This window comes from Macaca fascicularis, chromosome 4 (assembly GCF_037993035.2).
Source record: "Macaca fascicularis isolate 582-1 chromosome 4, T2T-MFA8v1.1".
Classification (NCBI taxonomy): domain Eukaryota; kingdom Metazoa; phylum Chordata; class Mammalia; order Primates; family Cercopithecidae; genus Macaca; species Macaca fascicularis.
The window spans coordinates 79,749,839-79,775,070 of record NC_088378.1 but is presented as its reverse complement, the minus strand read 5'-3'; the positions used below and the strand labels follow the sequence as shown (position 1 = coordinate 79,775,070).

The following is a 25,232-nucleotide window of genomic DNA, read 5'->3' as shown; positions in this document are numbered from 1 at the left end:
ACTAATTATCTTTTTTTAATAAATTGCAGCAAAACACTTACTATTTTGGAGTTTAAAGTATGTCATCATGGCAAAGTTTCGGAGAAGGACTTGCATCATTTTGGCACTTTTTATTCTATTTATTTTCTCTCTGATGATGGGTTTAAAAATGCTGAGACCAAATACAGCTACTTTTGGAGCTCCTTTTGGACTTGACCTTCTTCCAGAACTTCATCAACGAACTATTCATTTGGGAAAAAGTTTTGATTTCCGAAAGAGTGACAGAATCAACAGTGAAACAAATACCAAGAATTTAAAAAGTGTTGAAATCACTATGAAACCTTCCAAAGCCCCTGAACTTAACTTGGAAGAACTACCACCTCTGAATAATTATCTACATGTATTTTATTACAGTTGGTATGGAAATCCACAATTCGATGGTAAATATATACATTGGAATCATCCAGTGTTGGAGCACTGGGACCCTAGAATAGCCAAGAATTATCCACAAGGGAGACACAACCCTCCAGATGACATTGGCTCCAGCTTTTATCCTGAATTGGGAAGTTACAGTTCTCGGGATCCTTCTGTTATAGAAACTCACATGAGACAAATGCGCTCAGCTTCAATTGGTAATTATTCTGTATATATATATGTGTGTTTGTGTCTGCATATAGGCATATAAATAATTTTTTGTGTAACTTTAAATTACTAGTCAATTTTCACATTATTATTAATTATATTGTTAAGCTCATACCTCCAAATTAAACTGTATATGTGATTTTAAACATCCAGGAAACCACCTTTTAACACTGCCCTTAGTGTATATTGTTTAATTTTTAAATTTTGGAGCATTTCTGGATATATTGTTGATTTCTAATTTAATTCACTTTCTCAATTTTATTAAATTATGATTTTCATAAAATACAATGAATTTCCCACTTTAAGTTTACAGCTTATTGGTATTACTCAAAAGTATATACCTGTCTGAATACCACCCCAATCAAGAGGTAAAATATTTCTATAGCCCGAAACGTTTCATCATAATTCCTTTATGCAGGCCCACCTTCTCCCCTACCGCTGAAAACTGTATACATATCAGCTGGATCTAATTTCTATCAGATCTGATTTCTATCAGACCTGATTTCTATCACTGGAAAATAGTTGTGAGTGTTCTATTACTTTGTGAAAATAGAATCATTCAGCATTTATATGTATGTCTTTTGCCCAGCACAATATTTTGAAATGTACTTAACTATATCAATAGCTTCATCATTTTTATTGACGAGAAATATTCTATTATTTGGTTTTGGCAAATTTGCTTTTATATTCACCTGTTCATAGGTGTTTGGGCTGTTTCAAATTTTAGGCATGTAGCACGTAATTCGGTCTTGCTTTTCTGTTTCTTAAAGTTATTCTGGCAGTCTTTTCTTTCTTAATGTCTGTTTATTTCATTTATGTTTAATGTAATAATGACATGATTTTAAATCTGCCATTTTTCTGTTTATTTTCCATTTGTTCCACATGTCTGTGTTTCTTCCCTCTTTTTCTTCTCTTACATTACATATGCGTATTATTCTATTTTATATTTTCTTCTGGCTTATTTTATTCATTTGTTTTATTTATTTTATAATTGTACCTTTTTACAATACGCCCCTTTAACTTAACTGATTCTTATTGTTGTTCCCACCTCTTTTCACCTTTCTCTTCCATTTCCTTCTGGCACTCCAATTACATATATTTAGATAGAGTCATATTGTCTCACAGGTGAATTATAGAAAAAATATAACTTGGTGCCTGAAAATTCTTCAGTTTGTTCATATGGTCTTTGTAAAACCTTCCAGTTTCAGTTTCATTTATCTTTTTAGTGCCCCTACCAGTAGAGCTAGAAGAAGAAATTGGGTATTCGTACATTTTTCTAGCTCTACATAAACGGATGAATTCACCATGGAGCTGATATGTATTTAGAGAAACACAAGAATCTTTGATGAACAAAACACTGTAGAATTCTATGAATCTATATCAGATATGTGCAAGATGAGTTGTTTTCCTTGTATGGACTTTTTTCAAGTATTTATAAAATTTAACTTTATAGTATACTTAGAGCTTTAGTTTCTATGTTCTATATGTATTATAACATAAAATAGGCTAGGTCAGTTAAGACAGCATTGACTTGTGTGTGGTCAATATGTATATGTGTGTGTCTGTCTCTATTTACTAATTTGCTTTTGGGAGGATAATCTTTTCAAATGATTTTTTTTCTATTTTTTACAAAAAAGTTGTATTACATTTAAGTCTTTTTTTTTTTTTTTTTTTTTTTTGAGACGGAGTCTCGCTCTGTCGCCCAGGCTGGAGTGCAGTGGCTGGATCTCAGCTCACTGCAAGCTCCACCTCCCGGGTTTACGTCATTCTCTTGCCTCAGCCTCCCGAGTAGCTGGGACTACAGGCGCCCGCCACCTCGCCCGGCTAGTTTTTTGTATTTTTTAGTAGAGACGGGGTTTCACCGTGTTAGCCAGGATAGTCTCGATCTCCTGACCCCGTGATCCGCCCATCTCGGCCTCCCAAAGTGCTGGGATTACAGGCTTGAGCCACCGCGCCTGGCCAATTATTATTTCAAGACTGTCTTGATATGGCTAAAAACTATGCTAGATTGACAGAGACAATGGTTGTTCTTTAAAGTTTTAATTTTCCTTTGCAATTTGAATAGTGTACAATGAGGGTTTTTTCCCCTCCATTATAAATACAACTATTATGTTAATACATGTTTATAATACATAAACATATATAATATTTATAGTAAATATAAATTTTAGATGTAAATAATACATGTGTTACACTATGTTTGGTATAGTTTGTGATCAGGAAGAAAAGTTTCAATTAACATTTTTGTGCCTATCTCATATTTATAAAGACCATTTTCCCTGTATAGTATTTTACTATTGTATCATATATATGAACATTAATTATTTCTAAACATTGACAGTCATACAGTCATTTCGATTTTAAATGTTGACAGCTTCACTACTGATGTAAATATTTTACTTTTTGATGGATTTTCTCCTAGACAAAATAAAAAAAAAACTTGATAATAAAAGTGACATAATCAATTCGTAAATAAATAAATAATTTCTTAATGAGTTAAATATTGAATTATACTCATTGTTACCAGGCAGAAAAATTTGACTGTTGGAATACTGACTCAAAACCCTACTTTAATCCATGGAGCTGGCATGCTGACTCTGGCATTCTTGGAATCGAATAAGATAGTAAATGAAGGCGATTTAAATTGTTGTATGATTGACTGTGCTTTGACTACATATTTAACATTCATATTTTTCCTTTGATATAAATGGCCTTCTTTTTATCTTAAATTGAATTGATGTGTGAAATAATTATACTGTTATATCACAGAGTACAAGTTGGTTCATTTTCTGCTTTTACAATTAGAAGTGTGGTGTGCATAAATCCTAATGGCTCAACCCTTCATTGAAAAGAATGATAAAATTAAAATGAACTATTAATGTTATGTTTAAAATCCAATTATTCTATATAATGTTTTAGATATATTACAATAGCCTATGATAGATTTGTATCCTTTTCAAGTCTTTTAAGTAAAATATTACGTATCATGGATACTATCCTCTTGTATTGCTATATTACAACTCTAAAAGTACCAGATGAATGCCTTCTTATTTTTATTCAGTTTACTAAAACCTTAGTAGATGAGTCAGAAAATGGCCCCCAAGATGTCCACATCCTAATTCCCACAATCTGTGAATATATTATTTTATGTGGCAAAAGGGAATTAGGGTTGCAGATGCAAAAGGTTGCTAATCATCTGAACTTGAGATGGCATTATCCTTCATTATTTGGGTACAGCTAATCTAGTCACATAAGTCCTTATATATAAAAGAAGAAGAGGGAAAAGAGAGTCAGAGGGATGCACTGAGAGACTTGATCCCCTGTTACTATCTTTGAAGATGGAACAAGAAGTTCATGAGCCAAGGAATGTGGTAGCCTCTACAAGCTTGAATGGCAAGGAAAGGGATTCTTTCCTAGAGCCTCCAGAAAGGAACGTCATCCAGTCCAATACCTGGCCTTATCTTGGCATATTAAGACCCATGTCAACACTCCTGACATGCAGAGCTGTAAGATAATAAATTTACATTGTTTTAAGCAACTAAATTTGTGAGAATGTGTTATGGCAAAATAGAGAACTACTACATTAGCAAAACATAATATACTCTATGACTTTAAAATTATCTTCTCCTTGTTTCAGTTTAGCACTAAATATTTATTGACTTTCCATGATGTTCCAAGCTTGTGCTAGATTCTAGGGACATAAAGATGAGCAAGTTACATTCCTCAGGTGTTCCTTTGTTTTCATCATTGTTGCTTTAAAAACAGTAGATGGATTTCAACATTAGAATATTTCCTGAAAGTATGACATACTTGTTTTAGTAAAGTTACAATTCTTGTTTCTGCATCTCCTGCCTTAAAAATTTTGTACATAAAAGTAGAAGTCACAATGAGATGAATTAGATGCATAAAGTTTAAATGTACATAATAATGTCTAATATGATGTCATAAATAATAACTATTTGCATTAAGTTTAAAATTTATATTTATAACTGTAGAGTGGTGATATTCCATAAAGCTTTCATATTGCTATAAATGCCCAACCTTTGGTTTCATTGATTTTCTCTGGAAAAGCATGTGCATTCTGCTGTTGTTGAATGAAGTATGTTATAAGTGTGAGTTGGTTCAAGTTCTTCCTAGTATTACTCAGGTCTCTATCCTTGATTTTCTTTCTACTTGTTCTATTAATTACTGGTAAATGAATATTGAAGAGTCCAAGCAAATTTGTGAATATATCTATTTCTGTCTTCAGATCTGTCAGTTTTTCTTCATATGTTGTGAAGATCTTTTGTTAGGTGCATTAAACATTTAGGATTGTTACGATTTTTGGATAATTGAGTACTTTCTTACTCTGTAATATTCCCATTTATTTCTGGTAATATTATTTGTTCTGAAGGCTACTTTGACATTAATATAACTGTTTAGTTTTCCTTGATCAGTATTTGCTGGGTATATCTTTTTCCATTCTTTTATTTTAACTTATCTATGTCTTTATACTTAAAGTGGTTTTCTTGTACATCGCATATGGTTGGGTCCTCATTTTTTTGATAAAATATGAAAATTATATTTTTAAATGGGTGTCATTAGACTATTTGTACTTAATATGATTATTAATATGATTGGATTGATTAAATCTACCATCTTGTTAACAGCTTCATGTTTCATTCTGTTTCCTTTTTTTCTTTTTCATTTTCTTTTCCATTAATTGAACAATTTTTATGATTATATTTAGTCTATAGTATTTACTTATAGTATTTACTTATTATGTGTAACTTTTTTCTTTTTTGTCATTAACTCAGAATTTTCCAAATATATCTTTGTATAATCACAGTCTACTTGCAAATGATATATACTTCGTGTGTAATGTAAGATCTTCACCACTGATATTCCCTATGTTTCCCTCCCATACTTTGCTATTGGCATAATTCTATCACATAAGAAATGATATTTTACTATCGTTGCTGTAGACCAGAAGTTGGCAAGCATTTTCTGTAAAGGACTACCTAATAAATTTTTTTGATTTTGTGAGTCCCTCACTCTCTCTCTTTGCAACCACTCAGCTCTATCTTTATAGTGTGAAAATGGTTATAAGCAATAGATAGACAAATATATAGATGAATTGGCCTGTAAAAGGCAAGATTTGGCTCATGGGTCATAGTTTGCTGATCACTCTTTTCAATAATCAGTTGTTTTCCATAGTTATTAAAAGTAAGAATGTTTTTTTACATTTATTCCATATTTTAATGTAGGTCCAAGTGTATGCCTAGTATCATATTGTTTCTCTCTTAAAAATTTCTTTTATCTTGTTTTACTGATCTCCTTGCAATGAATACTTTCAAATTTTGTTTGTAGCCTTTATTTTGAAAGATGTTTCATCAGCTGTGCAATTCTCAATGGGCAGGTTTTTGAGGATTGTTTGCTTTTGGAATTTTGAAAATTTACTCCATTTTTTTTTTTCTTCTTTTTCTTCTGTCTTTAATGGTTTCTGATGGGTAGCCTGCCGTAATTTAAAAAAATCTGTTTATATCCTCATTTTCTTGGATGAATATGTTTTGTTGTTGTTGTTTCCTGGCTGCATTTAATTTTTTTCTTTTTTTTCCTTTTTATATTTTGGTTTTTAGCAGTCTAAACATGGTATGGTTAGTTGTTACTCCTGTTGTTTTTTGGTATTTATCCTTCTTGGTGTTCTCTGAATTTTTTAATCTGTTGCTTTGTGTCTTTTATTAATTTTGGTAAATTCTTAGTGTTTATTATTATTTTTTGAGACGCAGTCCCACCCTGTCACCCAGGCTGGAGTGCAGTGGCGCGCAGCTCACTGTCACTGCAACCTCCGCCTCCTGAGTTCAAGCCATTCTTCTGCCTCACCCTCCCAAGAAGCTGGGGCTACAGACACGCTCCACCACGTGTAGCCAATTTTTGTACTTTTAGTAGAGACAAGGTTTCACCATGTTGGCCAGGATGGTGTCTATCTCCTGACCTCGTGATCCACGTGCCTCGGCCTCCCAAAGTGCTGGAATTACAGGCGTGAGCCACTATGTCCAGCCTGGTTATTTTTTCAAATAAACTGTCTACTTCTGGGTTTCCAATTACATGTATACTAGAACTTTGATATTTATCTCACAACTGTAAAATGCCTTGTTCTATTCTTTTCCCCAGTCTTTTTTCTCATTATGGTAATTTGGATAAGGTAATTTCTTTTGACTTGCCTTGAAGTTTCCTGATTGTCTTCTCACGTCTGTTAATGAGCCTATTAAAGGCATTAATTCATCTTTTTAAATAGTTTTTCATTCCTGGCATTTCTGTTTTATTTGTTCTTATAGTTCCCATGTCTCTGCTGAAATTTCTTGCCAGATCTTGTGTGTTAGCTACTTTTCCCATTAGATCTTTTAAGTTAGTCATTACAGTAATTTTAAATTCTCTCTCTGATGATTCCAATATCTGTCTCATATGTGAGACTGGTTCTGTTGATTGCTTTGTCTGTTGGCAGTGAATTGTTTTTCTTGCTTCTTTTCCTGTACCTTGTAATATTTTGTTAAAAGTGTGTCACCCTGAGTAAGATAATGAAAATTGTGTTATGTCTAGAAATGAGCTTTCCTTTTTTTCTCTTAAAGCTTTAGTTTGAAAGAATGTTTGAGATGTTCAAAAAAGGCTCTAAGTTTCCTATGAACACATAACAAGTTTTCTGGGGCTCAAGGTATCCAAATTTATCATTATACTGTCTTCTTGTTATTAAATGTTATTTATAATCACTTTTTAGGTCTTTTACTGTGCGTGATGCATTGTCTCATTTGTGCTTTTTAAAACAGACCTTATCCTCCGTTTTACAGATGTGGAAACTTAAGTAAAATAACTTACCTAAAGATACACATCTATCAAATAACAGAATAAGGACTCGATTCTCTAGGCCTATCTGATTTTTATACCCTATATTCTTAACTTATCTGATTTGAATACATCACTTTACTAACAACAACAAAAAAATTAACTATCAATTATATTGAAGGTCCTATAATAAATGACATGGAAGGATGACATAAGCAACATGACATGAGTTTTTGCATTTAGTTTGCTCGTATTTCAAGAATAGACTTCAAAGAGCATCCTAGAGTTTGCTAAGCAATTAGGATGACAGAGATACCGAGTAGTAGATTTTACTTTTAAGTGATACTCAGTTGGCTTATTTTATAGACATTTCTCTGGTTACTATCAAGGATTCACTGCCATTGTAAATTCCCAGCACTCCTCAGAAGTAAGACAATCACTGGTGTGGTTCCCAGGCTAGTATTTATTCAGTGTCACAGTCCAAAAGACACTGTATAATGATTAATTGAACTGTGGATCACAGTATAGGGATAGAGTTAGATATCTGGAAGTCATAATTGATGGAATAAAGAAGCTGAAACATAACAACATTATAAGAGAGAAGAAAGAACATTCTTCCAAAGCCATAGAGTATACTTACAAAGAGGATAAAAGAGGAAGAGAAATTACTAGACCAAGAATGGGGTGGTTAATTAGAAGAATCAGAATAATATGGCAGTGCTGTTCAGTAGAATTTTCTGTGATGATGAAAATGTTCTCTATCTGTGCTGCCTAAAACAGTAGATATATACTCATATGTGGCTATTGAACACTTGAAATGTAGCTAGTTGAGTGTGCAAGAAAACTTAATTCTTTTAAATTTTAATGTATATGGTAGATAATGGGTATTATTTTGGACAGCATAGGACTAGAATGTAATCAAGCTTGAGGAAGAGAGTAAAGAAGTGGTGGAATGGAGATAATAGTCTTAAAACGGATAAGATTGGCTGGGCGCAGTGGCTCAAGGCTGTAATCCCAACACTTTGGGAGGCCGAGGCGGGAGGATCACGAGATCAGGAGGATCACGAGATCAGGAGATCGAGACCATCCTAGCCAACATGGTGAAACCCCATCTCTACTAAAAATACAAAAATTAGCCTTGTGTGGCGGTGGTCACCTGTAATCCCAGAGGAGGGATTCTATCTGTGATCGATAGAATGAGGCAGGAGAATCACTTGAACCTGGGAGGCGGAGGTTGCAGTGAGCCGAGATTGCGCCATTGCACTCCAGCCTGGCAACAGAGCAAGATTCCGTCTCAAAAAAAAAAAAAAAAGATGCTAAAGCTCATGTGTGTGTACATGTGTATGTGTGTGCTAGGAGAGGGGTATAGTTGAAGAGGGAGGGAAAAATGTGAGGAGAAAAACAGAGAACATTGTAGTTTAAGGAACCAATATTTATCGAATACTGTAGTCTAGTTAATGGAATTCTATGTGTGTACTTAAAATATATCCTGAAAGGTAGGAATTATCTGTGTTTTGATGGTGAGGCCACAGAAGCAAGAAGTTAACTTGCCCTTAGTTCATGTAGCTGATGAGTGGTGAGATACTTGAATACATGTTCAAAGCCCATGCATATTCTCACAAAAAGAAATCAGAATAGTAGATGAATTAGGAAAAGGACAAAAGTCACAATTTTTCAAGGTAAGTGCTTTTTGTCTTTTCTCTTTTAAACTATGAAGGTAATTTTTAGAAGTGTGTGTAATGGCAATATCTGAAGTTGTTGCATGTTGTTGCTGTTGTCTTGATTCTGCTGATTCTTGTGCATGGTGTTTTATTCTTTGTGTTCTTAATTATCTTTGATTGTATACTATTTATTGTTCTTTTAAAAAAACTTTTTGTAAGTAATTTGAGGCCCAGGAAGAAGATGCCTTCCTCCAGAAAGGATTTTCTTTTGCTTCTGCCTGGTGACTGTTTAGAATACCATGTCTGGGTTACCTTAAATTAGGTCTAAAGCTAGAGGACTGTACAAGCACTGTGAACCTGCAGTTTAATTCACTGTTAAGTTGGTTTACTTCTACCAATTTTGCTTGGGGCAAACAGACCTCGTTGCTCACTTATCTTTCTGGTTTCACATTTTCCCTTCAATTTGGCCAGGAAATTTCTTACTCTCTTCAGCTCTTTGACTCTAAGACATTTTCTCCCCATGGTTTATATAATAATAATGGTTATTTTCATGGAGAGTACTTGGTCTACTATTAGACCAACTGTTATTTTAAACTAGTCCACTCAGGAATCTTGTTTTGTTTTTACTTTTATGGAAGAATGCTTTGCTTATAATTTTCAGATTCATGGCATAATCTTTCTGTTGTTTAATGTTTATTTTTTTTCTCTTTTATTTTTTGCATAAAATAATTTTTTGGTAGGTTGCATGTTTAGAAAACTTTTGTTGTCATTCTTATTTTCATTGGTGATACTCTTCTTACAAGCTGGGCTAGTAATCTTACAAGATTATAAGTGATTGCTTATAAAATGTTGTATTAATTGTCTCCAGACACTTTTCTCACCAGCATTCCTCTCTAGGATATGCCTTCCTCTGGCTAGCCAGTTTCCCTCAAGCCTCATATGTTACAGGTTATTTTTTCTATCTTTTATTCTAGTTGCCATTCTTATTTTCAGAGTGGATAGGGGACATAAGGATTATTTTTCCATTAACTTTGATTTTGTTGTCCTAATGGGACTTACTTATTTGTACATGGCATGGCTAGCACAAAACTTAGGTCTTAAAATTTATTTCTCTGGCAGTTTCTTACCTTCAATTTCTTAATTTCCTCATGCTTCTCTTTTGGTACTATTGTTATTTACTTCCCTGCCTTAAAGAGTCTGTTGATTTATCTAGAAATTTGTGCCATCTTTCTGATGACTGTCCATTTCTTTGTATATATAATGAGGCTTTGAATTAATTGATCTTAAATATTCTGTCTCCGGTTAGTGATTTCCATGTAATTTATGCTTCCAACACATAATTTATAAGTTCAGAAATAAGTAGGCAGGCACTACAGAGAGGAAGAGTAATTATTTTACTATGTTAAAATTTTCTGTTAAAAGGTATTGATCTACACAAAAACAGCATATATATGTTTATGGCAGTTTTATTCATAATTGCCAAAAGTTGGAAACAACCAAGATGTCCTTCATTAGGTGAATGTATAAACATACATACAATGACTTATTATGCAGCAGTAAAAAGAAATGAGCTATCAAGTTATGAAAAGATATGAAGGAACCTAAAAATTCAAGTTGCTAAATGAATGAAGCCAATTCTAAAAAGCTACATACTTTATGATTCCAACTATATGACCTTCTGGAAAAGGCAAAATTATAGGCAGCAAAAAGCTTAGTTATTGCCAGGGGTGAGGGGGAGAGGGAACAGGGATGAATCAGTATAGCGCGGGAGGTTTATGGAGCTGGTAAAACTAGTTTGTCAGCTACTGTAATGGAGGACATATGGTATAATAGATTTGTCAAAACCTGTTGAACTGTACAACACAAAATGTGAACACTGATGTAAACTATGGACTTCAGTTAATGAAAATCTTTCAATATTGGGTCATCAATTGTAGCAAATGTTCCACACCAATGAAAGATGTTAATAATAGGAAAAACCGTGTGGAGGGTAGGGGCAGGTAGGAGGAAGAGTATATGAGAACTCCATACTTTCTTTGCTATTTTTATGTAAACCTAAAACTCTAAAAGGTAAAGTCTGTTCACTTTTACAAAAGCATATTAATGCCTGATAAAGAGGTCATAAATATTGACAAAGTGATCAAATAACCATATGTATTCTGAAGGAACTTAACAAAACCACCTCGTGGAAATATGTTCTTTTATTGCCAACTGTTTGGTACTTACTATGCCTTTTTAAGAATATCTGCACTCATGTTCTTGTCTTTTCCCTTTCTTTTCGGTCTTTTCTATTAGGTGTACTAGCCCTCTCTTGGTACCCACCTGATGTAAATGATGAAAATGGAGAACCTACTGATAACTTGGTACCCACTATTTTGGATAAAGCTCATAAATATAACCTGAAGGTATTTTATTTTCAAGCTATACATAAGTTAATTCTTTTGGACAAGAGGATAGTAATAACAATTTTTGAAATAGTCATTTTAATTAAAAATGATAATGACTTAGAATCTCTTAAATACTCTATTTCATAAAGAAAATTTATATAATAGGAATTTCAATCTTATCTAAATTATATTTTAGAGATTCTTTACTATGTTTCTAATCATGTTTTATATTTATTTATATTATATATATATTTATATTTATATATTTATAATAGGCCTACATTCAATCCTGGCTCAGCCACTTTGTAGCTTTATAATATGACTTGTCTCAGTTTCTTCATCTCTAAAATGGAAATAGCAACAAAACCTTCCTTACACACAGAGTGGTTATAAAGATTATATGAGATAATTCATGTAAAACATAGATTCCTGTCTGGCACAGAGTAAGCATTAAGTAAAAAAACGTAGTGCTTATTTAAATTATTTAAAGAAGGTAAAATATGATTATCTTAACAGATACTGAAAATTTTAGGAAAGAAAAATTCATGTTAATAAAGTCCTTAGTAACCAAAGTTCTTTAGCTTGATAACGGGTGTCTCTTAGTAGCATATTTTAAACACTGTATCTGATGGAGAAAAAGTAGTGTCATGCTCAACCAAGATCAATACAAGATTACAATATTATTTAGTGCTGTTATGGAGACTCTAAACAAGCAGTTCGACTAAAAAATGCAAAAAGAAGAAATAGTTCTAAATAAAATATGGTTTTTTTCTTTGCAAATGAGAAATACTTACAAAACCCCTGAAAACTGCCAAAAAACTATGAAAAATAATGAATTCAGTAAGGTGCCTGGAATGAAAACATGTACATTTCAATAAGATTCCTCTATTACAGAACAAAATGGGAAAGTGTGCATTGAAAATAACATCAAATGTATATGCAAAGAAATCTTTAACATTTTATCAAAAGATATGGAAGACCTGCATAAATGACTTCCCATGACTTTGATGAGAAGATTCAAATTGCAGAAATAGCCATTCTCACATTTTTCTTTCTTTTAATAACTTTTGTAAACTTAATGCAATCCCAATTAGAAATTCTGATGAGATTTTAAACACAGAATTTAACAAACTAATTTCAAAGTTTATAAATATGTTGGAATCAAGTAAGACTTAAAGTTTTTAATGAGGGGAAAAATTTGTCTTCTCAGATAATATATACTATAAATTGATAGAAATTAAAGAATATAACATTAGCCTCAGTTTGGAGAAAGAGATGGATGCAGAATCTTGACACTTAATATGGAAATCTATTATGTAATTCAAAAAATCATTAAAAATCAGTTATAAAAAGAATATTCATGATCTTGCCCTCAGGAAACTGCTTTATTTTATTTTATTTTATTTTATTTTTTTATTTTTGGTATTATCTTCTCTGTTCTGTGTCCTTGGACATTTTTGTTTCATATCAGGTAACTCTTATTCTCTGCTTGCTCATGTTTCTTAGAGTTTTTCCTTCTTGTTCAATGTATTGTGTTTGAAAATCTTAATGAAAATGTCAGGTTGAGCACAGTGGCTCACACCTGTAATCACAGCACTTTGGGATGCCAAGGTAGGCGGATCTCTTGATGCCAGGAGTTCAAGACCAGCCTGGCCAACATGTTGAAACCCCATCTCTACTAAAATACAAAAAGTAGCTGGGCATGGTGGTGCACACCTGTAGTCCCAGCTACTACTCAGGAGGCTGAGGCACGAGAATTGCTTGAACCTGGGAGGCAGAGATTGCAGTGAGCTGAGATTGGTGCCACTGCACTCCAGCCTGTACGACAGAGTGAGAGTCTATCTCAAAAAAAGGATTTAGGGTCTTTTAACTAGAGACCACTTACCATTATCCTGAGTTCTCAGATTGCAACCACTCTTAAAATTTGCTGAACAGTTTTATTTGCTCTGTAACTTCTTGCAGTTATATTCTAATGGAAGACAATCTGGTTTGTCCATTAGTGGTAATTGGGCCCTGTAAGATATGTTATGGACCACTGTGGAAATATTTCATTTCAAATAAAAATATGAAGCATTAATTTTGTCTTAATTTTCCTTTTGCAGCCTAGAGATTGAGTAGTTATTGGAGAATAGAAATGGAACTCTAGGGAGAAAGAGCTAAATAGGCAAGCATTTTTTTATTCCTGTCCATAAAGCTGCTGCTTCTTTCTAATTTACTATCCTGAAACTGTTAAGACAGCATCTCTCAAATTAGCTGTCTAGCAAGAGCTGTCATCTGCTGTGTCCCTTGGTGCCTTTCAGTGAGTTCTTATTGACATTTGAAATCTGCAAATAGGCAAGCCTCCAGGTTCTGGCACCCAGGCGGAAGTTGGGTAAGTGATTGATTTATCTTCCACAAAACAAGTCCAAGAGCTGCTCCTCTGGCCCGACCCTGCCAAAATCCTGGAAGATGGGAACTCAAGAAACTGGCTATTTTAGTACTTTCAGGAAATTTTTAAAGAGAAAATGAAATTGTTATGATATATGAAGATTGGTCGGCTTTTTCTCCTGTTTAAAGCATCTGTGTAGAGAAGGAGAGTGTGGCAAAGAGCTCGACCACTGATTGCCTATTTAATGTTGCCAACATACTTGATCTCTCTGTGCTACAGATTTTATATCTAATGATCAGAGAAACTTGGAACGCAATAGACTGATGTTTTCCAAAATTTTCAGAACAGTTTCTTGGCCTCATGTCTGGTGAGGAACTATGTATAGACAAAGAATAGACCTGGAATCATGAGGCTGGAGCTTGTTCCAACTGAGTAGCTCTGGAATCTTATATTAGTTCCTTGATCTTCTTGGCTTATCCCCTTCATTTGTACAATGACAATGAAACCATAAGATGGTTTTATTTATTAGATTTGTTTATGATTTCTGTTGTGGAACGGACATTTTTCCCAATTCAATAAAATGCAGTAAATCCTGTTTTTTTAAAGAATGGAAAACTTTCCCTTTTCTTGCTAATATAAGGAAATTTTAATGTTTAATGAATGACAATACCTTACTAGAATTATTTAATGTGCTAAGGCAATCCGATAGAAAAGATTAATGATGTTGTAGATTGCGTGCTGACAAATTGTAGCCTCCAGTGCACATAACTGACCACGTCTAAAACCTTAAGTGTAAAATGCATTCATTAGTAACATCTCTTTTTTTTGGCTAATCTTCAAAGCATGGAAATACTGTGCCCTTTTTTCACCATTTTGATTAATATTAATTAGCTTACCCCCCACCCCCAAAAAACCCTTCCATGTATCAATTTTATTTTTAAAATATTCTAATGGTTTTAATGTTTTAATTCTCCTTTTTTATTGATGTCTTTCTCTAGTTTTTTTTTTTTTTTACTCTTTCTACTTTTTGAGGTAAAAATAATTTTTATTTTTATTCTTTTTTGTTTAGGGATGGAGAATTTTTAGGGAATGAATTCATCTCACAGTTAAGCTTTTGTTATAGTTCATTCATTTTGATTATATAATGTTTTTACTAATATTAGTCATTAAATATTTTGTAATTGTAATTTTGATTTGTTAACTTCAACCAAGAGTTATTTTAAGTAAGTGCCTTTTAAATTATAAACAAACATGCAAGAAAAGGACATGATTGGCGCTTTATTTAGTTTTCATTATCTTTAGCAAATGTGACTAGGTTTTTTTTTTGAAAGTGTAAGTAAGTGAAAGTAAAATTTAAATCTTGATTTTTCAAAGCGATTTAGTTTCTGTTCTTTTAAAGTATACTTGTCTGCATGTTTTGCTAGAGCAAAGGCTGTTGCACTTATAACCGTCATTGGTAGGCTGGTTTTGCAGACAGTATAAAAATCAGGGCTGGATTCCTTCCTCTATAAGCTCTCTGTCCTGCACCATTAAGAACAATGGAACAGTTTTTTGAGTGAGACATGATAGAGATGTTTGGTAGATACTGTCATTGTTTAGCAAATATTCTGGTTTTCCTTCCCCTCCATGCAGAGTAAGTATACTTCCTGCCCTGTTGTTGGGTCTGGCCTTATGGCTTGCTTTGGCTGATGAGATGTGAGAAAAGATAATGTATACTATGCGCTTACATGATTATACTCCTATTCTCTTTTATGAGAAAAGCATGCCCCCTTCTGTCTAGGGCTCAGAATGACAGACACATGAGCTGATTTGAACCAGCCTGGAGCAGAGCCATCATAAGCCAATTCATAGATTTTATGTTCAAAAAGCAAATGTTTGTCTTTTAGAGCCACTGAGATTGTGGGGTTGTTACATGGCATTATTTAATCAAAACTTGACTGAATTAAATCATTCCTCTAAGTAAAGAAAAATTGGGCAGATTCAGTGATTTTTTTTTTTGCTCAGGATTATAGTGGAAAAAACCAACTCAGCCCTGGTGATCTTCTTGCATTTTAATAAATTTAGTATGTTATTTTAAAGTAGCGTATTTTCTTTCTACTTTATGCAGAAATCACATTTCTTATACTAGGTTTATCAACATCCATTATTTCTTTGCGTATGGCTCTAGAGTCATTTTATCTGCTTTTCAGGCTTATGCCGATTACCACCATGTGATACATGCATATAAGTATGTGTGTGATTCTTTTTTAAATGATTTTCACCTACATTTGAAACATGTTATATTAGTCATGGCCTCTCCTTTTTCATTTTCCTTGTTAAATGAATATTGTGAATTCGTGGCAAAAACTTTGGGAATCTTACCTAAATTCAGTATAAATGGTAGATTTAAGAGTTTAACTGTTGTTTGTTTTTGCATGCAAATCATTAGTCCATTTATTTATGCATGCATTCATTCATTTAGTGCCTGCTACGTGTCAGATGCAGTCCCAGATGCTGACAATATTATGAAGAAGGATAAAGTATTATCTCTGTCCCTAAAATGCCTTGTAATCTACTGGAGGTCAGACACAAAGACAAGTAAATTTCAGGAAGAGGAAAGAAGTATGAGGTATTATGGCACCACCTAGGAGTAGGAAGACCTACCTCATTTTTGTTGTGTCAGGGGATAGGGGAGTGTGCAGGGGTGAAGGTAGGGAATGGAGTTGGAGAAGGGGAAAAATACCAGATTTTCATTTAAGAAAGTTCGTTTTGTTTATTAAAATTTATTAAAGTTATTAAAATGCAGGAAAAAAAGACAGGAAAGGTCAAAATTAAAAACATGAAATGAGGGAATGTTTATGTTCTTATTCTCTAAAGATAGACTCTAAAGATTTTATATATAGAATTCTATTATTTTAAAATTGAACTAATAGATTTTTCCAAATGGAATAGAGAGATGGAGACTAGATCACATCATTAATTAAAATTGCAAAGTAATTTTATTATAATTAAGACATTAGAAATACATGAGGGAAAATTTTAAATGTTTTATATTTACCAATAATAGCTTTTTGCATTTACTGCAAATATATTGATCTGTGCTTTTCAAAAATAGCATGCTATTTGTTGTTTGCAACTGTAAAAGCAAATTCATTTTGATATAGGATATTTCAAGTTAGATATTGCTTAAATATGGTGTCCTTTATGTATAACATGGAAATTTAGAAAACACAGTGATGTATCTGAAGGAAGAATTACCCAAGGAAACATTATATAATAGTATGAAAATACCTACACACTTGGTAATTTGCTTTCAACTGAATTTAAAAACAAATACCAAAGTTACTGAGAAATCTAACTGCCCTAGCAGTTACTACCCTGGCAATACTAACAATAAGGTGCAAAAATGAATTTGACTTAGTTTTTTACGACAAAAACTTATTTTTGTAATATTACTGTAATTTATTTAAAGTAGAAAATTATATTTTTATTAAATATTATTTAACTTTAAAATTGATTATATGAAAACAAATAGCATTGATTAATGTAAAATACATTTTGCTTTAATTGGGTAATTGAAAACAGAGGAGTTTCATATTGCAATAGAAGTCTAGTTCCATAAATACCTCATAGAGCCTGAAACCTGAAATTAAAACAGTAAATTTATTAGAGTACCATAAAGATTTTTAATTGATGTTGGTAAGTCAGTAAAACTAGGAATAAAAGTGAAAATCCTCATTCTTTGTTTTATGAATCTGAAATAGATTGTCGTCTAAGAGAAGTATCTTCTGTATTTTTTACTTTACTAGTTAGAAGTGGCATACAGAATGGTTTTACTAGCCATAATTTGTCTGTCTTGATTTATGTATAGCCAACTTTAAGTTAAAAAATTTTAGTCTGTGCACAGTATTTTAAAAATACTTGGCCGGGCGCAGTGGCTCATGCTTGTATTCCCAGCACTTTGGGAGGCCGAGGCGGGCGGATCACAAGGTGAGGAGATCGAGACCATCCTAGCTAACATGGTGAAACCCATCTCTACTAAAAATACAAAAAATTAGCTGGGCGTGGTGGCGGGCGCATGCAGTCCCAGCTACTGGCCAGACTGAGGCAGAGGCAGGAGAACGGCGTGAACCCGGGAGGCAGAGCTTGCAGTGAGCCGAGATCGCCCCCCTGCACTCCAGCCTGGGCAACAGAGTGAGACTCCATCTCAAAAAAAAAAAATATATATATAATTACTGCTCTCTATATGTTTACATATTTATAATGTGTGTGTGTGTGTTTGTGTGTGTGTGTGTGTGTGTGTATGGGATATCCAAACCTAGGCATTATGAAAATTATTGTCCTTTATGACACTAGTGGATATTATTTTTAAGCGATTTCATTATAAATTCTTTAATAGAAGTAAATGTATATTATTTTGTAAAATGCTGTTTTAATGGTATGGAAGGATTTATATGTAAATAAATTTGCTAATGACTTCCATTTAAATTTAAGCTTAATGGTCACATGCCTGTAAAGAATCCAGATTTTTCTATTTTTTTGGTCGTTTTCCTAAAAGAAACATATATCTGAATATAGAGTATTTCCTATATATCTTATATGGGATATAAATATGTAAGAAACATATTTTTATAAGGAGTAAACATAAAAAGGAGCCTTGCATAGTGGTTAAGCATTCGAACTCGGAATTCAGATCATCAGTATTACCTCCAACAAACTGGGTGACTTGGAACAACTTACTGAACATTTCTTAAGGTTCTGTCTATCTTTGATTACCTTACTAAGAAAACAAATACCTTAGGGATTTGTGAAGATTAACCAAGATAATAAGTATAAAATGTTTAGCATGTTATTTAGCAGTAAATTTTATTGGTAAAAATTCTCTGGTAGTTTCTGTGTTCGATAAATATTAATCTTAAATTAAGGTGATTTAATCAGTTACTTTATTAAATATATGAAATATACTTCAGTTTAACATTATAGATAATTTATCCCCTAACTGATTTTTTTGTTTGTTTTAGGTTACTTTTCACATAGAACCATATAGCAATCGAGATGATCAAAACATGTACCAAAATATCAAGTATATTATAGACAAGTGAGTTTCTTCAGTATTTATAAATATTGTTATATTATCCAGTGATAATTATTGTTTTAAGAATAGTACATTAAATTATATTTGAGATTTGAATGATTTATGATTATTCCATTTTTAATAAAATAAAATTAAATTGTTATTTAATTTTATTAAAGGAACATTGCTGAAGTTCCTTACAATTCACTTTCTTTTTGGCAGATTGCTGTTTTTACTGTTACAGGTTTATAGACTATGATTTCTGTAATTTTGATATTTTAAATTGACATTGTTTTCTAAACCTTCGGAATATAGCTTTATCTTTTTAAAAAGAAGGTTCAGATTATTAAAAGTGAAGTATTTCTTTTAATGCAGTAGACCCAGAGCTGATATTGTCATTTATATCTAGCCTGATCAAAAAGAATTTATTAATGCAGTTTTCATTTTTTCAAACAATTTTACTGATAACAGTCTGTGACAGATGCCATAGTCTTCCAAGGAAACTTGTCAGCAACAGTAGAATATTTATTACTGATAGATAAAAAAGCAGTTTATGTATTAATGTAGCGAACCATAGGCTTTTTATGGCATTAGTCATCATTCGTAAACCTCAATATGAGATAGTTAATCACTTGTTTGGTAATGCATCTAGTATCTCATTTTCTAATGTGTAAAATTAAAAATGCATTTTTAATTACTACACTTACACAACTGATTCCCCTAAGAAATTTAAGTTGTTACAATTATATTATTCTTATCTTTAAATCAGAGACCAAATATTTTTTAGGAAAGAAAAATGTTATTACTGTCATTAGATTATCTTTTAATATTTTAAGTTATTTTGACCAAAAGTAATGTGTTCAAACTGCACTGATTCCTTCATTTTCAGTACATAAACAGTTTTTATCTGTAGCAAATTAGTTGTGAATATTCATTCCGCTTTTATATATGCTTATTTTCTAGATACGGAAATCATCCGGCCTTTTACAGGTACAAGACGAAGACCGGCAATGCTCTTCCTATGTTTTATGTCTATGATTCCTATATTACCAAACCTGAAAAATGGGCCAATCTGTTAACCACCTCAGGGTCTCGGAGTATTCGCAATTCTCCTTATGATGGATTGTTTATTGCCCTTCTAGTTGAAGAAAAACATAAGTATGATATTCTTCAAAGTGGTTTTGATGGAATTTACACATATTTTGCCACAAATGGCTTTACTTATGGCTCATCACATCAGAATTGGGCTAGCCTAAAATTATTTTGTGATAAATACAACTTAATATTTATCCCAAGTGTGGGCCCAGGATACATAGATACCAGCATCCGTCCATGGAACACGCAAAACACTCGGAACCGGATCAATGGGAAGTATTATGAAATTGCTCTGAGTGCCGCACTTCAGACACACCCCAGCTTAATTTCTATCACCTCTTTTAATGAGTGGCATGAAGGAACTCAGATTGAAAAAGCTGTTCCCAAAAGAACCAGTAATACAGTGTACCTAGATTACCGTCCTCATAAACCAGGTCTTTACCTAGAACTGACTCGCAAGTGGTCTGAAAAATACAGTAAGGAAAGAACAACTTATACATTAGATCACCAGCTGCCTGTTTCTTAATGCGTTAATTAAAGTTTAATAGTTATAAAAATCACCTAATTTTTAAAAATAGCTTTCTTTTTGCGTTATGGAAAGAAAACTATCAAAACCAGTATATACTAGTAGTTATATTTAAAAATACATTTTAAAAATTCTTACAGATAATATTATAATTGTTACCCTTCACAATACCACATGAGAAAATATCAGACAAAATGTATACAAATATATTCCTTATGGCATAATTTACTGCATTTCTGACTGAAATCAAAATTCTGATTTGATGGCAATTGAATTTTCATTTTACAATAGATAAATGCTTGTGTTACCTAAAGCACTTAGCACACAGTTAAATTATATTGACATCCTAGACCCAAAGAAATAGGATTGTGTGTATATTTGGGATATCTATCAAAGAAAAAAAAACCCTGAAAGATAATGTACATGTTTTATGTCATATTTTAAAAATAATTTAATCAACTATATTGTTTTAATATTTAGACTCTGGATAACTCTTCAATAATGAGGAAATTCTTAAGATTAACAAAATCACTGTACCTTCCTCTCAATTTTGCTGTGAATGTGAACCCAAAATGGCTTTAAATTAATAGTCTTTTTTAAAAAATTTAATTACATAAATTAAACCTTACCATGACCAAATTGTGTTAGGAAGGCCTGCTATCTACGGCACAGTGCGTCATTTGCAGATTTGTGGTTACCTATACCATGCTAGGTGTTTTGGCATGTTTAGTGTTTCTGCTTTACAGTGCTGAATTCCGTATTTTAGAAGCTATGGAAAGTCCTTTTATGAAAAAGTTAATGATTGCTTCTCAGTTATTAGGAAAACAGTTATTTCACAATTATTATGTAGATATGATGCCCAAATATTATTTTTAGTATATCTGGTCAATTTTTAAGTTGTTACTATTATATTATTCTTATCTTTAAATCAGAGACCAAATATTTTTTTAGGAAAGAAAAATGTTATTACTGTCATTAGATTATCTTTTAATTTAAGTTATTTTGACCAAAAGTAATAGAGAAAATTTACTTAACCATTTTAGGTTCTAGAGACATGGAAATGAAAATTATTTTATGTCTAGGGTAAGTCCAGAAGTTTAGCTTTACATTAAGTTTAACACTGTATAATAATGAAGAAACTAATATTTTACTTAAAAACTAATAGTTTCAATTTTTTATATAGTAATATCCCCATTTTATAAATGTTAGACTTTTATCATACCTATAGGTTAAAATACTTGTCATCAATAACTTGTCGTATTGTGACAAATTGATCACTTGTATACTAAAAATAAATCTGCTTAAAAACTAAATAAAATGCACTCTATTCTTATAGTTAATGTTTATAACTATAACTGTAGTAAAGAAATATATATATCCTGTTACATAAATGTTATTTCTTAGGTGTTCCATTAAGAAAAGCAATAGAATAATACTAAAAAATAATGCCTATAAATCTTCAGAGTATAAAGACATCCATTCAGAAACATAAATTAGCACTAAATTTTTTATAAAATAGCTCACCAGATGACAAAATTTATTTTATTTTTAAACAATGGTTTTGACACAAATTATATTATTGAAAAGAGGCATTACTGTTTAATTTATTTATAGTTTTGGAATTTGTCATTTCTCAGAGAATGATCAGGCCTTAGGAAATTAATACAGTAGTAGTAATCATTATTTTCTAGGGGAAAATAAAAGAATAAATCACTATGCTGATATTTTGATATAACCAAGCACTTGCATAGTAATACTGTATAGATACAACCTGTGGATTTTCTTCTTATATCCATTTAACTTGAATATATTATTTTAGGTATAATTTATAAATGTCATACCTAATACTCTTTTATGATATACCATATTTCATTAAAGTTTTGTTAGAGAAGTATCTACCACAGAGGAGTTTTTTGTGTATGTTGTGTATTTGAACCCACCATGACAGAAAGTAAGTTTTAGGAAATAGTTGTGAGATTAAAGGAAAGTCTATAAAAACAAGGTCAGCATATTCTCAACACAGATACCACCACTTTCTATCTTTTTCCCATTATAGACATGGCGAATCCACACAGCATACTTCACCTCTGAGCTTTGTTGTGATTCCTCAACACATTACCCTAACCAACCAGCAGCAACAGATTTCAGAGTAGGATAAAGCAGATTCTCTCTTCATTGCACAAAGTTATTCTCAATGGAAGAATGGCATCTGATCTCATAATTACTAGTTTATAATTATATTAATATGTTTTTTCTCCCTTTTTAATAAAATAGTTACAGTCATCCCTCACTGTCTGTGGGGGATTGGTTCCAGTTACCCCTATGGAAACCAAAATCTGCAAATGCTCAAGTCCCTGATATAAACTGGCATATTAGTTGCATATAACCTATGCACATCCTCCTGTACACATTAAATCATCTCTAGATTACTTATAACACTTAATACAATGTAAATGCTATGTAAATAGTTGTTATACTGTACCAGTTAGTGAATAATGAAAATGACATGAAAAAAAAAAGTCTGTACATCTTCAGAGTTTTCAGTCGGCAATTTCTTGGCCATGGATGTAGAACCCACAAATAAGGTGAGCCAACTGCATTAGGAAATATCTCTAATAATTCTGTTAATTCTTAGGAAAGCTTTCAAAATCTTCCTCAGGTATTCATTACAGCTGCCTTTACCATTTTATTTGTAACACAGTTTCAATTGTTATGATCACAAGTAAATAAGAGCAAAGAATTTATTTCTTGATTCAAAAAAAACTATGTTTGAATTCAATATAGTATAATAACTGTTAAAGTGGTATAATACAATGCATGAATCATAATGGATTCTTTCATAAGTTATTAATTTTTATGGTTTAATCTAATTGTTTTGACTGTATAGAAACCAAATATTTTACTGTTTCTTTTAAGAACTAATATTGTCAACAACTGCTGTTATTAATGTTTACTTGAGTTAACTTTTTTCTGTTTTAAGACTAATTAAAAATTACTATTTTGTTATATGGAATGGTTAATTTTTACTTCATAAAATTATGAATACATTGTATTTTAGATATTAAAGTCTATCATTTCTCTTTATGAAATGTCTTATTTGATTTCTGATTAACAAATGAAAAGGAGTATCCAGTCATCATTCTTTATATGTTTTCTCTTTTGAGATATGCAGCACTTACAAAGTGGATATCTTTAACTGCATATACTTTTTAAATCTGTAAGCTTGTGTTAAATATACACACATACATGCACACATAATTGTTTTTTTTTTTTTTTAATTTGGGAGCTGTTTCTCTATTTTTTTTTCTTCTTTGAGTATAATCATATATTAGCTCCGACATCCGTTAGGAAATTAATCTTCTAAAACAGCAAAGTAACAAACCAGTAGAGAACCTACCAAGTTCCTGCACGTTTTCAAACTGACCACAGTTAGCCAGTTTAAACATGACTGCTCCTAAACTCTACGGTGCTTACAGAAACAGTCTTTAAAAATCTATATTTAAATTTTGAATTACACTCACATCACGTAGTGAAGAAAAGCAATAATTTACAACCAGCAAAATTTCAGTTATTTTTGCAAATATTTATAATTTCTAAATGAAAACTTGATGTAGCCACAAGCAAAAAGGCTTTATGGCTCAAAGCATTACTTTTTCAATATTAAAATAATACAATTTAAAAATTATATTAACATTTCTAGTCTTTAAAAAAATGTACTCCAAATTAAGTTTTATACTATGTTGTCGTATATCCACATAAAGGCTAAATGTTACTGTGGGCTTGTTGCCAGATTATTATCCTTGAGAATTTAGGTACTATTTTGGCTTAATTACTTTATAGAGACTCATTCATCCTTAGTCAAATCAAAGAACTGAGTAGTGGCTATTATGTTCCAACTACCAATGAAGGGAGGAACGTTTTTCAAAGTGATTAGCTTTTTTAGTTGTTATATCATTACTACTTACGGCATCAAAAGACAAAGGACTAATGAACAAAAATAGTCATACATCTAAAATTTATTGAAATCAAAACATAATGGCACTTCTATATTAGATATTCTATATTGGAAGATACTGAATTTCAGGTTTCTCAGATTACATTAAATTAGCCATAAATTTTACCATAAAGTCAAAAAATCTTTGGAAGCTAAACCCCATATAAATATTTTATGATAGAAAAGAGTGATGCCCTGTAGTAAGATAAAACTGCTTACAATTATGGTATATGATTGTATTATGCTTTTGTGTTTTCATTTTTGAAAAGAATAGGTTAAAAATCTGAGCAAAGATCACTATAAGCAACACAATGAGAATTATGAGCTACCCAATTATATTTAAAATACATGATTACAATTATTGTATAAAAGTGCTTTTGAATTTTACCAAAAGTCATTATCAAAACACTCTAGTTGTGTTAATTTGATAATAGAGTCTAATGTGATACAAATTTTGCCCTGAAATTGCCTTGAAAATATCAAATGCAAAGAAAAAAAAAAAAAAAAACCTCTTTGGAAGAAATTCAGCTGAAATGCATGTATTAAACTTTAGAAATTTTTATGTTTGAACACAGTCACCTAAACGAGTAGCATGCCACAACTTTTTAAAGAAGATATTGCATAGGATATTTAGTTTTTCCGCTCTGTTAAAATACTATGCATCTCTTTGGGGTTAGAAAACAAATTAATAAAAACCCTTAATCTTGT

The 25,232-nt window shown here is 31.9% G+C and overlaps 1 protein-coding gene across 2 annotated transcripts in view; it reads left to right on the top strand.

Moving 5' to 3' along the window:
• The window catches only part of MANEA (mannosidase endo-alpha), a 31,398-nt gene extending 7,784 nt beyond the window's left edge, over window positions 1-23,614 (top strand). Inside the window, exons 2-5 of one of the 2 annotated variants that reach the window (XM_045391253.3) lie at window positions 394-611; window positions 11,397-11,506; window positions 18,857-18,933; window positions 19,873-23,614. In XM_045391253.3, coding sequence (XP_045247188.1) covers window positions 584-611; window positions 11,397-11,506; window positions 18,857-18,933; window positions 19,873-20,530 — 873 coding nt within the window. In that variant the 5' untranslated portion in view covers window positions 394-583 and the 3' untranslated portion in view covers window positions 20,531-23,614. Of the gene's footprint in view, window positions 1-29; window positions 612-11,396; window positions 11,507-18,856; window positions 18,934-19,872 lie in introns of both variants that reach the window. The other variant, XM_005552328.5, reaches the window with a different exon arrangement.
• Window positions 23,615-25,232: the final 1,618 nt, after the last annotated feature.